Genomic DNA, 16,081 nt, shown 5'->3' with positions numbered 1-16,081 from the left:
GTTGCAGGCATGTGACACATACATTTCCCAATTGTGTCCCCAGGACTGAAAGCAAAAGGGGTCACTCCTGCTTCTTACCTTTTGTTCTTGGATCCATGTATTCTTCCTTTTGGGACACAGCACCATGTAGAAGGCATTGATGTAGAATGTCCAGTGCACCCTGGAGATGGTGTCTTATCCTTGCAAGGAATCATCTCTGAATTGGTACTTCGGTTATGCCTTCAGTGGGCCATTCCTCCACACTCCGTGTGATGTGGTACTTGATATAACTAGTAGACCCCACAGTCATATGGCCTTTCTTGTATCGTCTCATTTACTCTTAAATAGGCCGCTTGATCTGATATGATGTCATGTGGGATCCCATGCCAGTGCATCGAACACCCCTTAAGCCCTCAAACAGTAGTGTTGACTGAGGCCCTAACAGCAGAAAAGGTAAATCTATGCCCAGCATGTGTGTTCATTTCTGTAAAATGAATCACCATGCCTCCCGGTGTAAAAGGGGTCCAATGTAGTCAACTTGTCACCAAGTGGCTGTGTGTATCTGTGATGGATGATGCCACACTGGGGAGGCAGAGTTGCTATCTCTTGCTTACAGGATGGATATTTGACAGCACCAGTAGCTGGATCAGCATTGGTGAGTGGGTGTTGGTGCCCTGCATAGCTTCTATCCCTGACACTGTGTCTATTCCATCTGAGTGCCCACTGTGCCAACATTGAGGGGGTTGATGAGAGAGCCTGGCTGATGTCAACTGACTGAGTCATTTTGTCTTCCTCATTGTTTAGTGCCTCCTCTGTGATGGATGCTCTGTGGAGGGCATTCACATGGAATACATGTATATTCACTCTTCATACCCTCTTGATAGGTCTACCACATGCTTCTGCCCAAAGCCTCTTTTTCCTTGATCTTTTCATCTTTCCCCTTTCTGCCTCAGAATACTTCAATACTGCTGAAGAGTCTACGTATAATCTTGAGCCGCTTTTCCTTCCAAAGTGAATGAATGAGTAGGTGTATGGTCTGAAGCTGTGGCCAGTAGTAAGGAAGAGCTCTCCTTACTATTGGGAAGAGATCTCCTCACTCTTGTCTTTCAACACCACCCCTGAGTAGGACGGTCATGTGGCCATGATCTATTTTTAGTTCGCTCTATGTACCAGGCCAACCCATTTGTAAACCAGGCTCCACTGATCACAAGGGCGATAGATGTGTGCTAACAGAAAGGTACTGGGGCAATAATAGCGGATGACATGGGAGACTGGACCACCTGCCCAAGGGGTTTACTTGTGCCCTTTAGCCCATTTCATCTCGGATGGATCACTTTCACCTTGCAATGAATTGCTGCTGGGCCAATTTGATCTTATGACTTGTTGGGGCTGATAGAACCCAGCTCATGGCGGGCTTTTCTGGCCACTTTGTGACCGTGGTCCCAGCTTCCATCTCGTCCAGGCTCCAGTAGCACTCAACGACCTATTTTTCAAATAGTGCGTCATTCTCTTGCTTCCGAATCCTAGGGGTGCAAATTGAGATACTCCTGTTGGGACTTGCATAGCCTCCTTGTGGTGACTTTTCTCACCACGGATATGTTGAATCTTATAGAACTGATTGGGTCATATGGCTACAGTGGCAGGGCTGTTTGCACTGCACTGAGTCTGCTGTAAAGCTCCTTCCTTCTCCAGGCATCACTCAGAGATGACAGCCTTTCATGTATATGTGTTGTAAAAGTATTTCCCTGTATGGAATAAGTTGTCTCTAAAAGCTGAAGAAGCCTGCCAGGCTTTGTGCTTCCTTCTTTGCAAGGGCTTTGCCTGTCCTTTACTCTGGGGGAAGTGTTGTGGCAGGCCCTAGTCCTGGACTCTTAAAATTTCACTGAGGTGTCAGGCCCCTGAATTTTTGTAGACTTCCTCTCCCATTCTTTAGAGTTCATGTGTCCTTCATACAAGCTCTAGAATTCGTGTGTCTTGCCAAAGCCTTCAATGTACTTGTCACTTCTTGCTCATCGAGTCAGATTTGATGATGTCATCCATAGAGTGTACCAGTGGGATATTCTTCAAGATGCCCAGACAGTCTAAATCTTTTGAGATATTATTATGATGGAGGGAGGGTTAATTAACATGTCCTTGGGGTCAAGATTAGTCATGTAAACTACCATCTGTTCCAAGTATATGCATACTGTTTTTGATCCCCTTATCTGATTGGGATGGAAAATAAGTTGTTTGCTAAATCAATGGCTATGTAGCACGTACTTGAGACTGTGATAGTCCTTTCTAGAAAATTATCACAGCAACTTTAGTTTGGGTCATTCATGGATTGAGTTATGCTTTGGGATTTGTCTGGCTTTTGCATTATCCCGACTAGTAAATTAAATGGCAGTATGATGGGACTACCAGCCCTGCTGTATCCTTAAGGTCTTTAAGGGTGTCACAAATCTCTTCTATTCCCTTAGTATGAAAATTTTTTTTTGATTTACTGTCTTGATTTAATATCTTGGGGTGGGGGAAAAGGTCAGTTTTAGGGCCTTTTATACTTGGTTTTTCCTATTCGATAGCTCTTACCCTACACTCTAAGAAACCAATGTGGAAGTTGTACTAATTACCATATTTATCTATTCCAATTAATCAATGACAGTCTGTGAAAATGACCACCAGGTGGACCTGTGAACCCAAAGGGCCAGATGTAAGCCACGTCTAGACCAGGGGTCCATTTATTACCCGGTTTAAACATGCCTTCATTCTAAGGGAGGGGCTATGATGATGCTTTATGTCTCTGAGTATCAGTGTCAACTAAGAACTTGTATCCATCAGTCCTCAAGATGTTTACTTAGTCCCCTTTCCCAGCATTAGTATATGGCCCTGGGAGCCCATGAGGAAGGCGTAGAAGAATCATTACCATATACACTAGGCATGGTGTTGCAGACTCCTTCCTCAGCCTGAAAACTAGGTCACATCCAGAAACTGGGCCAGGAATCGTGACTTTTTAGTAGAGTGACTACCCTCAACCTTCTGGTCATCAATCCTTGATTCACTTTGATTTCTACCTGTTTTAGTTTTCTATTGCTGCTGTAACAAATTACCGTACACTTAGAGGCTTAAAACAATACAGAGTTATTCTCTTACAGTTCTGGAAGTCAAAGTCTAAACAGGGTCTTTCAGGGTTAAAATCAAGCTGTCTGCAGGGTTGGAATCCTTCTTGCCTTTTCCAGCTTCTAGAGGCTGACCACATTCTGTGGCTCATGGCCACACCACTCTGACCTTTGCTTCCATCATCACATCTTCCTTTCTCTCTCTGACACGTTTGCCTCCCTCTTATAAGGACCTTTGTGATTCCACTGGGCCCACCAGGATAATCTTGCCTGTGGCTTTGAAATGAGTTTTCATCAAAGCTTATGGAGAAGGCCAAAGGCCATCAGAATTATTCTCTAAAAGAAGTGAATGAGCAACTCCATCCAGGAGAAGGAGGTTTGCACACATTGCTCACACTGTGTAAGTGTGATTTGGGGATAAGCCCATGGGAATAGTTCTTTGTGGCTATAATATTTCTCTCTCTCTCTCTCTCTCTCTCTCTCTCTCTCTCTCTCTCTCTCTCGCTTATGTATATCAAGGGTAGGATTGTTTATCAGGTTATTTCTGTGTATTTAATATGGAAACATCTAATAATAGCAGGTGAATCACCACTTTGATTTTCATTCTGTGACCCTGGAAGTACATGACTAAGATTTCCTTTGTTTAAATTGTAGGTAAAATTAATGCACCTAAATGATTTAATGGGCAGTTTTGAGATTAACTGTTTATTTATTCACATTACAATAGCCTACATATTTTACAAATGCCTGATAAATGACTTTTGACCCTTCAAAACTCTTCTGTATTTGTTTTGGGACCATTTTTTTCTCCACCCTTCAAATCAGGACCGGGGGAAATGTTTACTCATATTAATACAACAAAATATAAACTTGATTTTCAAAAGTAAAAGATATTGATAGTCAAACTGAATAAATGTCTAAGCACTGATTTTAGACATTTTGGTGATTAAAAGGAAGACAGACTATTCTTAACTCTCCCCTCTATTCAATTAAATCCCCTCCCCATTGATTCTATTCTATTCCAAGCATTACAAAAGAGCTACAGACTACAAAGGTAAACAAGTCTTAGTCCCTGACATAAACGAATTCAGAAAATAATAATCATAACATTAAAAATAATGGCAGGAATGGCTGCTATCTAATTAAGTTGCTTTGTGCTAAGAGCTTTACGTGAATAATCTCATTTAGTCTTCAGTATGTTCACTATCCGATACACCCCTATACACTCGTGCCCTCACTTCACTCTCGACCAGCTTAGATTCCATACTTCATCCTCAGTTCCTTTGTGTTTCTCTCTCCCTTCTCAGCACTCATCTAGCAAAGCCCTTGTTAAACCGCACAGCCTGCTTATTCTATGTCTGCATGTATACACCTATACGTGGCTGGAAGAATATCTACTCCATGCTTTCTTTAAATTCATGGCCACTAACTCATGGGACTCCTCAGTACTGCCACGTAATCACAGCATATTTCCCAGGTCCCTTTACTCTCCTAGAAATTGGTTTCATACCGACTCCTCTCTCCTCTAACTTCCAATACCTTCTCTCCCAGATTATCTTAGCTGATGACAGAGAAAATAGACACAATCATAAGAGAACTTCCATAAACTCCTTCCATGAAAATTACCTAGCTACCTATCTCTGTGCCAATATACTCTTCCCTTTAGTTATTGTGAAGAAACCATCCTTGCTCCTTGCTAAAGGGCAAACCCTGCATTTGAACACTAGATGTCACCTGTGTTACCTGTCAAGAGTGATAGAGCAATTATCCCATTTTTTTTCTGCATCATGGTGTTTCTTCTCCTTATGGAATTAGCCCCATTGGCATACAATCATGATATTATTTCTCTTGTATCATATTCCAATTTCTCTGATAGTTATTGCTCCGTTTCTCTGTCCCAGTTTGCAATAAAATCCCTTGAAAGAATTGTCTATCTTAGATGTCTCCAATTTCCATGTTGATTTTCACCCCACAACTTCATTAAGACTGCTTTGATACACATACACACATGGTAGGTATATAAATATTGCTTAAACAATTTAGTACATGCTCACAAAACTAAAAAAACAAAAACATTGTGATATGGGTATTAAGATGTTCATTTTATAGGTACTCTAGTTAGCGTGCTCAGTGAACCTTGACAGGGTTTTCATGCACTTATAATTCTCAGGTCTCATTTTCCTTGACCTTTCAAAATCAATTAAGGAAGTGAACACATTGTCTTCTTTGAAATAATTTTTTTCTTGGCCTTCGGAACACAATACTTCCATGGTATTCCCTCTCTCTCATTGACCACTCCCTGCTTCTTTTTCTGATTGCTCATTTTCCCTCAGGAAGCTTACTTCCCTCAGATTTCTTCTTTATCTATACTCTCTTGGTCATCTCATTCATCATTGTTACTTTAAATAATATCTAGAGGCTGACAGCTCCTGAAAGAAACTTGCATCTTTCCCCCAGCTCTTCCATTGGATTTCTAATCTCGAATATCTACCTGCCTGCTCAACATTTCACTTAGATTTTTAATAGGAATGCCCACACATCTACTCCTGATCTTTCTCCACAGTCCCATTCCTCCCACAGGTTTTCCTGTCTCACCTTGATCTTTTGAGTTGCTCAGGCCAAGAAATTTGGTGTAATCCTTGATTTCTCTTTCTCTCATACCCCAGTCAAATCCATCAGCAAATACTGTTGGCTTTACCTTGAAATATATCCAATGTCTAACCATTTCTCACTGCTTTCACTGTTACCATTTGGTTCAAGCTACCATCATCTCACCTTGCCTTCTGTGACCCCTTACATAAAATTCCAGCCCAACTTTAAGACATTAGAGTGACTTTCACATCCCCATCTCTGCTTTATTTATCCTCAATGCACTTGCCATCACTTTAAACACTATATACTTTAAATCGTGACTCTTAATTTTTCCCTTCCCTGGAATGGAATCTTTAAGAGGGCAGAGCTTTTGTCTCTATTTTATTCAAATATTTGTATCCCTAATGCTTAGGTATCCATAGTAAATACTCAGTAAATATTACCGTGTTTTGCCATGTATAACTCTTTTGCTGCATTAATAGATTTCAAGTTATTTTTTCAAAATGTGTCAGAAATCCACAAAAAACAAAAAGTTGATGTTTTGACTATTTTATGCATTTAATAATAACAATTTGAGTTGCTTTTATATAAATGACATTGTTTTTATGTATAAAAATGTCCTATTGTTATTCATTCTTGAAAAATGCAAAAATATAGAAAAATGTACATCTGCTTTCCGAAATTTCTTTTCTGGAAGTTTCCATCCGCAGTCAGTGGATACAAATAGTTATTCAGATATATCCGACCATCGTGGCAAAAGGGATAAAGTGCTTCCTGTGTATCATGCGCACCCATGTTTTTGGCCCAAACTTTCAGTGAAAAAAAGTCCTTTGTTTTAATTTTTTATTTCAAATTTTTATTTGTTTACATTTAGGTACTTATTTTTTGTATTATAAAGGAATTTTTGGCATTTATTTTTTTAACATATTACGGTACAAGAAATTTCATGTAACAAATAATTGCAAAACACAAGAACAGATACAAGGTACAAGAAATTTTATGTACCGATACCTTATGCATCATACTTGTAGAAGAAGGCCAAGAGCTCTTTGTCATTGCAAGTTCATCATAAGTTCAACAAAACCAATTATCATATTCCAGGGTATTATTTTGCATACAGATATCGTTATTGATTTTTAGAGTGACAGTTTTAACTCGTAAGCATAAATAAAAGAATTAAAAACATTTATATAGATACGGAATTAGTACTACCCATGTATAATGCACCTCCTTTTTTTCCCCTCACAAATTTGGGCCAAAAAGTGCACGTTATACATGGCAAAATATAGTAGTTGAACAAACTAATAAATCATCACAAAACACTATAGGGCCTCCTGTAAGGTAGGTAATAAGATGCACATTTTAGAGATGAGGAAACCAAGACTCAGAAAGTTAAAGTAATCTGCTATAGGTCATAGAAACAGAAAATGCATGAATTATAATAGGGACTGAGATCCCTCTACTCCTAAGTCCAGATCCTTTTTTTTTATTTTTAACTTTTATTTATTTTAAGTGTGTTTTTCCAGGACCCATCAGCTCCAAGTCAAGTAGTTGTTTCAATCTAGTTGTGGAGGGCGCAGCTCACAGTGCCCCATGTGGGGATTGAACTGGCAACCTTGTTACTAGCACCGCTCTCTAACCAACTGAGCTAACCGGCCACCCCAGTCCAGATCCAGTACACCATTCTGGGTTCTAGCGCAGTTTTCCCTCTGAATTCAACATCAACTTTTTTTGTGGTTGAAATTTTTTAACACAAGGTTCTTGATCTTCTCATACACTTTGATGGCAGTTCCTTTCAAAGCTCCAGCTTTCTAATGAGTGCTCAAGTACCAACTCTATTCTACTGAGCCATTCTTTGGCCCATGTGTTGCCTTGGAATTCTGTGACTGTATCATGTTGGCAAAGTGATTCCTCACCATCTTGAATTCACCTGCTCTGAAATCTAGAATCAGGAAACTCTAAGGAGCCTTAGAGAAGCAAAAATATTCTTAAACCTCTAGCTTCTAACCACATGTCCTTTAATTACAGGAAAGGTCTTACTCCATCTATTATTTACTCTTTCTTCAGACACAATTTAAAACATTTTTACAGTCACCTACCATATAATTATTGAGCAATTTCAATGGGCAAGACCCTATTTCACATGTTCAGGACATAGTAGTAAATAAAACAGAAACATTTCTTGCCCTCAAGGAGCTTACATTCTATTGATGGGAAGAAGGGTACTACTCAATAGTAAATCAATATGTTATATAGTGAAAAGTACCATAAAGATACATAAAACACGGAAAGGGACTAACAAGTGACAGGTGAGGCACTCTCTTGATAAGGGTATAATGTCAACTCAATGAGATCTGGGACATTATTATTTTTCACCTCTGGAACACTAGTACTTCGAAAAATAATAGCATATAGTAAGGTAAATATTGTATGAAATTGTGATCCTGAATAAATGAATGACAGTGAAGAAGAGAGCCCAGTTAGGAGGTTACTGCAGTATTCCCGGTGATTGCTGATGGTGGCGAATCACAAACAGCAGTTTTGTAGATGGAAAGAAGAGATCGTTGTCTGGACATATTTAGAAGACAGAACCAATAGCGTTTCCTGACAGATTGGATATGTGGTGCAAATTGGATTGGATTGAAGCAGAGAAGTCAAGGTTTGGATGATGCCAACATTTTGGCCTCAGCAACTAGCATAATGTGTCTTGGATTCAGGTGTGGAAGTCTATGGATGTGGTTGGTTTGGTGGCCAAAAGTATTTCTCTGGGACCATAAATTAGGCCTCTTTGTGTCTCCCTCTCTCTCTCTCTCTCATAGTTTCCTGAGATACCTAAAGCCAAGAACTGCTATGTATCCAAGGAAAACCATTCAGAGTCATTCTACTGTGGAAAATATCCATGCTGCTTCCACTCCTCATCCTCTTGGCCAGACACAGAGGCATCTTGTGTTGATGGCTGCCTTTCTTCTTACTCCTTGAATAAGAAAAGCATAGCCAAGGAAGGCTTTTTCCTTCAAACTCATCCTAAGACACTTGATGTTGATTTAAGGAAGAGAAAGATGATTGAAAGGGATGAGAGAGGGAAAAAATAGTGTTTGTTGTACATGTCTGAGGATGGCAACAGCTTGAACTGATTAGCTGGTTACTATGCATTCCTGGGCATGGCTTGTCACAGCGGTCTGATCTGGAGAAACATCACAGGTCCTATTCTGCATGGCCTCTTGCAGGCAAGCCTGACCTGAAAGAGTTTAACGAATTATTCTTGTAATTTGAAACAACACACACACACACACACACACACACACACACTAAGTGATCAAAAATATGGTATAAATCTCTTTTAGTAGAGAGTGTTCTGGATTATAATGACAGTAACAGCAGAGATAATTAGATTGCAAGACAGGCAAAGAAACCCAGGAAATTAAAAAAAAGAAAGCAGTGGTATTTCTTTAGGATTGTACTTGTCCCCTACATAGTTTTGCTTTTCTTAAGAACTTGCAAGATCCCCTCAAATAAGTTGGGGGCAGTAAAATCTATGGGAAAGATTCAGAGAAACCTCTGCAGGGTTTCATAGTATGTCTTTTTCTCTTTTAGTCTGTTCTAAATATAATCCTGCTTATTTGCATGCCAATCCCCAGATTGCTTTGTAATTTCACAACTCTTGGCTAGTGGTCTCAGCACTTAAGCTTTAAGAACAAAGCAGAATGTTTAGGGCATGCCTTTGGCTTCAATCTTTTCTTTTTCTCCCCGCTGTGCTTTGCAAAAGAGTTCAGGGAGGTGACCTTGGCCTGGCATGTATGCTCCTAGCCAGAGTATCATAGAAACGCAGTGGAGAGTGCTGTGTGGACTTTTCCTGTCAAGACAGCATTCAGGCATTCAGTCCCGTTACCCATGAATAACCAGAAGCTTGGATTAACTTGAGAAAGAGTGTTTCAGGGAGGTTTACTCTCCCTTTTGATTATGTGACTGGGCTGGTTCATTCATTTCAGGTTTCTGGAAAGCCCAAGCTGAAGTATTCTGAAGTACCCTCTTTTTGTGGATGCTTTATATTGCTTCTGTATTGCAAAGTAAGGCTTCAATTTAATGAAAAGATGTCCTGAAGTGTGGTCAGTGTTCTGCCTCACAGAAATGTGAATTCAAGATGCCTAACACAGACCTAGTCATGCTAAGTGGTTATCTACAGAATTTCTATTTGGTAAGACACTGGGATCAACAGTTAAGGAGTGAGGGTGGTAGGAGGCTTGTCTTTAGGTGGTTTTATAAGTTTTGCATGGCAAGCCACTGTTGTTGTTATTTAAATAGTATGATTGGGATTATTTTGCAGGAGAGTTGAGGAAGCTCCCCTCTCAGAACACCACTCAGCCACCACCCACAGTGGCCTCTCCAAATTTGCCTCCCTTGGCCCTTTAATTTGAGTGGGTAGCCAAAGGGTAATATATTCCAGCGCTGAAAGGGCATGTTTTTGCTTTTGATGACATAGTGACTTTTGTCTATCAGCCCTGCCTAAAGTAAACTGGGGATTGTGAGCAGCGCACATTGTTGACACAAAATCCATGGCTGCACACAAGTTACCGTGCCAGGGCTTCTGCCTTCCCCTACAGGTGTTTTCTCCTCTTTACTCACAGAACAGCATCAATGATCTCTCTTCGATTCTGAGAGCCAAGCAGTGTAGTTCCTTTAACACGTATTATTTTGAGAATATTTTTAAAATCCAGAGAACCGTTGATGTTAACTGACACGGTGCCCCTTACAGCCCTCCAGGAGTGAGTGGTCGCTTTGTATTTTCTGATTCGTATTTTCATCGTCTCAGGATGGCAGCGGGCTGGGCAGCCTGCACAGTCTGACCAGTTCTCGGCTTTTTAAGAGATTGCGCTGGCTGTTTACCCACCCAGCGAACAGCAGAGGTGGCGCCCAGCCCTTGGCTGTAACAAAGGCAGCGGCCACCCCATCCAGACCCTGCAAAGGCAGAGGAGGGCGGTTCCGTGAGGGACTTCCGGAGCCGTCACCTTTCTGAAATGAGAGTGGTGATGGGGGGAAATCGGACCGAGGGCTGGTGGGAGGCGTTGGCGCTTTCCCGGGCTTGGCCCACGAGGACAGGAGTGCAACACTAGAGCTCTCTTCCTGCACCGGGACTGCACCATCCCCACCCGGAAAAGTCCCTCGCGCCCCCTGGTGGCGGTGGAGCGGCCTGGCTCCGCCGCACTCGCAAGTCACACACACAAAAAGGAAGAAAAAGTGGGTGAGGCACATGCAAAGAGGAAAATCAATAGGGATAAGACAGAAGAGGGAGGAGTCCCGGATCAGCCATTCTTGTCTTACGGGGTCCCAGCTGGCATCGCAAAAGGGAAAAAAAAAAAAGCCCAGGCGTGAACGCGAGTGGAGGAGGGTGTGTGTGTGGCAGGGGGGTCGGGGGTGATAGGGGGACCAGGGAGATTTACTATTGTCTCTGGCAGCCGCCGCGGGAGCCCAGGAGGGGGGCGGAGGCGAGGGGAGGCGGCGGTGGCCAGCGCACCATTCGCTCCACCTGATCTCGGGGCGCTGTGCGCTGAGGAAGGCGCGGGTGAGCCGGAGCAGAAGGAGGGAGGGACGCCGCTGCTGCAGCCACTGCCGCCACCATGTCCTACCAAGGCAAGAAGAACATCCCGCGGATCACGGTGAGTCCGGGCGCCGCCGCCTTCCTCCCTCCCTCTCTTGCTCAGTCCCGCTGCGCCGCAGGCGCTGTGGCTTGGATCCCGCCGGCTTTGCTGGTCCGGTCCCCGGGGAAAGACAAGGACCCCGGTCCTGGGGGTGGAGAGTGGCGGTCAGTCCAGCCGGCGCGGCGGGCGCCACCCAGACGGAGCGACCCTGGGGTTGGAGAAAACAAAACAAAGAGGAAACCTAAACAGTGGCGCGCAGAATTTTGGATTATTTAGCCTCTTTTCCCACCACCCCGTAGTTCCCGAAGAACACAGGCTCATGGCCCTCCCTGGACCCCCTGCACCGCCTGGGATGTCTGTGTGTGCTGCTCCTGGCCAGGCGTGCTTTTTGTTTAAGGTTGCTGTTGGCTGGGCGGTGTATAGAGAAATGACACCTTTCCCTAGGGGTACTTAGCAGCCTGAGTGCACTCCCAGCTCCAGACCGGTGATTCTGTCCCAGGCGTCTCGAGGGTGGTAGGTGTCTGGACCATCCGTCCTCACCCTGTCCCTTTCTTGCCTGCCTTCACCCTGATTCATATTTCAGTGCGTCATTTTCGGGACTGGACAGCTAACGTGGCTCTAGCAGGAATGACCAACTTTTTTTTTTTTGCCCGCGATACGTTTTATATTTTTCATGTCATTTCTCCTCCTCATTCCAAGACAAGGCTGAGTTTTTAGAACAGATTTTAGTTTCCCATCGCGGGCACACGCTGTGTGCATGCCGTGTCCAGCTGCCATTGTGTGCAAGACCGATCCACCCGTGGCCGGTGGGTGTCAGATGCTCTGGGCGAGCCCCTAGACAGGGTGAAAGGGGATGTGCCATTATCAGGTATAGAAGACACATCTACACCAGCGGCCAGCAAATCGCTGTCACAGCAAAATACCACACCCAGGGCTGGGATTCCTCCAGGCTGCCCTGAAATGATGCCCCCAAATGGAAGGGACATAGGACAGGCCGGGATGGGCATTAAAAAAAAAAAAAAAAAGGCAGCAAAACAACAAAAAAAACCACTGACATTTGTTAGTTTAGCATGCATCACTGCAGTTGTGCTTTGTCTGTAGTGAATGAGGGGTGTGTGTAGTCTGTGTGTAGTGTGTAGTAAGGGAATGGGTGGTTACTCCATCTTTGCCGGGCGAACAAAGGAAGTGATCAGCTGGCCCCTGAGTGGCTCTGCCGCTGCCCTAGGGCAGAGCTGTACCTGCTACTGTAGTTAATTTGTCTGAATCCATGAATCCATTAGGTTTTGCTGTGAGCATGAGTCTGTTTGCACTTGTTGGGTTATGCTTGAAACACCCAGTGTATTTGTGATTGTCATGCAGGACCTTCCCCTCTGTAGGCAGGAGGAAGCTGTTCTTGCCTCTGGTGCACTTTACTTCCAAATGGTTTATTTGTCTTGCACCATCCTACCGTTTTCATCACCTGAGTTTCACTCCACACAAGTGTGCCCCACCCCCTCTTCGCTGTTCACCTTGTCCCAGGGAAGAAACACTCCCCAGAGGGGAAGAGTTGGGATGGGTAGGGATTGATTTTTGGCAGATAGAGGCAATGGGTTTAAATCCATCCTCCTTTACCATTACCTGATATCATTGACTTCAGATTATTGAAGAAATATTGTGGGTCTTTTACAATGCACGGTGTTTTCTCAGTGCCAATGATCTTTGCAAAGAGCTGTGGAATGTATCCTAAGGAGGGGAAAAAAGGCTGATTGAGAGAAAAGCTCAATTTTTATACTTATTTCCCTAACTCAGGAGATATGGACCCCAGCTCTCATGCTATTAAATGTGGGAGGTATGCTGCGTATATGCCACTTGCTTTACAGCAAGGATGCATTTGCCAGTTCTCCTCTTTGGGATAGCAGAGAACAGATTATTTTTTCTTCCTAGTCTGAAGATTTCAACTGTCCTTCTTCCGGACTTAGCCTGTGCTAAGGCACTGAGGGCCACGCCCATTCTTCTAGGCATCACTTAAGCCACCTTTAATGAAAGATACAGAAATTTAGCCCTGATGACTTCCTTGTCTTAGACGCCCCCATATATGTATGTGGCTGTGTCCTAATCCCAAGGCCAGGTTTGCTAGGGGTTCCCTTTTGTTCCTGTGTGGACTCTCTTCCCTGGGGTGCATCCTTCATTTTCAGTGCGGCTTCCATCCTTTCTCTCTGTGCGTGGGGCGTGGTGCTGCATAGCAGGCTCTGAAGCTGGGTCTGTGTCTCCAGCAGCTGTGACAGGAATGTACAGTAGTTGTGAATTTCTTCAAGCCAGACTGCCTGGTATTCATTGCTGAAAGGGGTATGTGGGGGGGGGGGTATGAGACGGGGCACAGAAGAGGGTTAGGGCAGGAGTTGGGGTGGGGCTGCTGGTCTTTGGGGGCAAGGAATCCATTTGTAGATTTTTTATGCTTTGTGCTTGTATTTCCTTGATGAAACATTCTATTTCAGAATAAAATACTTTTGTACATTTGCCAGTCTAGAAATGATTATGGTTATCTACCTATTATAAGGGTTGAGATATTTATCTTCCTAGTTAACAAAAATATGGACATAGATATAGATATACAGAAAATATGATCAAAGATCTGAATATAACATATATCCCCTCCTGTCAATTCTAGTACGTTTTATAATGGTACGATTGTGGAATTTGAATTAAGTTGACTACCCTCTCTATATTCCTTTCTGTGAAGGCTGCCCCACCCAGTAGCTAAAATGTCACTATAATCTAAGGATGAGTGAGGGCAGTCTTTCTGGGCCCTGTACTGTTTACCTTCCCAGACAACACCCTTTGCCACAATTTGAGGGGGCGGCAGTAAGATTTTGTTTGTTTGTTGTCTTTCCTTCTACCTATTTTTGCTGCTCCCCTGAGATTAAAGCCTTCTTACTCCCACTGTGTTCATTGGTTTCTTGGAAGTCCAGGTTGGGGGTTTCTCTGTCACTGATAGAATTGCCTGGGGCTTTCCCTGTGAGTATCTCAGGCCTCAGATGTCACCGTGCTTTCTCAAGTCAACCCCCTGCATGATCTCTATGGCTTCCCTCAATACCAGCCATTGCCTCTAAATGTCAGAGACCGGCAGTTTGGGGTGGTCCAGCTGTGCAGAGCAGGGACCTTATATTGTCATTCACCTCTGTCTCCACTCATTAGCACAGTGCTTAGGCCATAGATGCCAATGATGACCAGGTAAATCAATAAATGAATTAAAAATTGTTCCTAATACGAATCGCTCACACCTATTGAGTGTTTATTATATCCATTGCCTCTTTTCATCCTTGGATCCACACTGAGAGGTACTCTAGTTATCCCTATTTTATAGATTTGAAAAAATACATGAAAGTCAAATGCACTTGCCCCAGGTCAGAGGTATCCTGTTGGAGGCAGGACTCACCCCTACACACCTGGCTGAAATCAAAGCGCTTGCCCCTCCTCGCCGCTCTCCTCTTGGTGTCTATGCTTCTACCATCGTTGTTCCTTGGTGTTGGTAGGGCAAATAATTTAGAGAAAAGATTCAGACGGGCTCTATTCCTGGTAGGACCTGTGATGCATATTTTTCCTGCCACGGTCAACAAATTCCATAACATGGTCTCTCTTACTTTGTATGTGATATAAATATACACACCAATTTTAGGGATGGTACCTACCATGTCCATGCCACAGCTAGAAAGTTTGGGTAGTTACATTACAGTCATTGTTTTTCTCTGACAGAAGCTAAAAGTTGAAGCTGACCACAGGAATAGGTAGGGATCTAAGACTTAGGATGCAGGGCTTTATGCGCATTCTCTGCAGAAACCCATTTCACAGTTAAGGAAACTGACAGCTAGGCAGAGTCAGCTATACAGAGTTACACAGTGAGAATTTTGTGACAAAACTGGATGGAAATCAGAGCCAGGTCTTGTCTGACTTCACAGCCTCAGCTGCCCGGCTGAGCCGCTGCCTCCCAGAGGAACATGCAATTTTGAAAGGTGTGGATAAAGAGCTCCAGAATTCCCTCTAGAGACAAATCGCAGAGAACTGGCTTTTTGCAAATGCTCATTGGATTTCTGTAATACTGTCTGGCAGATAATGCATTTCCGCTGCACTGGAGGTTGGGTTGTATGTGTGTGATGTTTGGGAATTGCCGGAAGACATCCTCAGTCAGGAACGACCTGGAGAGTTTGGTCCTGGGCAGAGTCAGAATGCTGTGGTCTCACTGGAAGGGTGTGAGTGTGCGCAATGTGGGTGTCCTGGGAATTTTTTTTTTTTTTTGAAGGGAAGTGAAAGGGGCCTTATGAACTGGGGGAATACCCAGATCTCTGCAGCGGTTGAGTTGGAGGCCTAGAAATAGACTAGAACCTAGACAAGGGATAAGTGCTGCCCCATTCCTGGAGCTCTGCCTTCCTCTTGTTTCAATAGATACCATGTTGGATTGGGAGCAAATAGGAGGAGATGGAGAACTAGAGTTTGGAAGGTCGAAGGAAGTCACCCCAAAGCTAGCTCTATCTGTATAAGGCATCTTGGAAGGGAAATTCCAGCATAAAAGACAGAGAAAAACTATCAAAGTCATAGGAATGGAAAAATCTTAGATATCTGATCATGGAAATCTCAGCCCAGGCCCTGCCTGGGGTGTTCATTTGTTATTTTATATTTTGAGCAAGTATGTGGTGATTCTCAGCCAGATTATTTCTCTTGCTCAAATACTAGCAAAGCACCTCTGGTGTATAGAGCTCTGACTATTAGTAACTGTGACAGAGCTAGTTGGGCACTTGGGGGAAT

At 43.4% G+C, this 16,081-nt stretch overlaps 1 protein-coding gene across 4 annotated transcripts in view; it reads left to right on the top strand.

Annotated features, from left to right (window-relative positions):
* The window catches only part of DPYSL3 (dihydropyrimidinase like 3), a 107,046-nt gene that overhangs the window by 37,427 nt on the left and 53,538 nt on the right, over positions 1-16,081 (top strand). The window contains exon 1 of one of the 4 annotated variants that reach the window (XM_019739100.2): positions 10,891-11,320. The exons of the other annotated variants lie outside the window; for them this stretch is intronic. Coding sequence (XP_019594659.1) covers positions 11,282-11,320 — 39 coding nt within the window. The 5' untranslated portion in view covers positions 10,891-11,281. Of the gene's footprint in view, positions 1-10,890; positions 11,321-16,081 lie in introns of those variants that run through there. 4 annotated transcript variants of the gene reach the window in all.

This window comes from Rhinolophus sinicus, linkage group LG10, assembly GCF_036562045.2.
Source record: "Rhinolophus sinicus isolate RSC01 linkage group LG10, ASM3656204v1, whole genome shotgun sequence".
NCBI classification, from domain to species: domain Eukaryota; kingdom Metazoa; phylum Chordata; class Mammalia; order Chiroptera; family Rhinolophidae; genus Rhinolophus; species Rhinolophus sinicus.
This window is presented reverse-complemented; position numbering and strand designations above follow the sequence as displayed.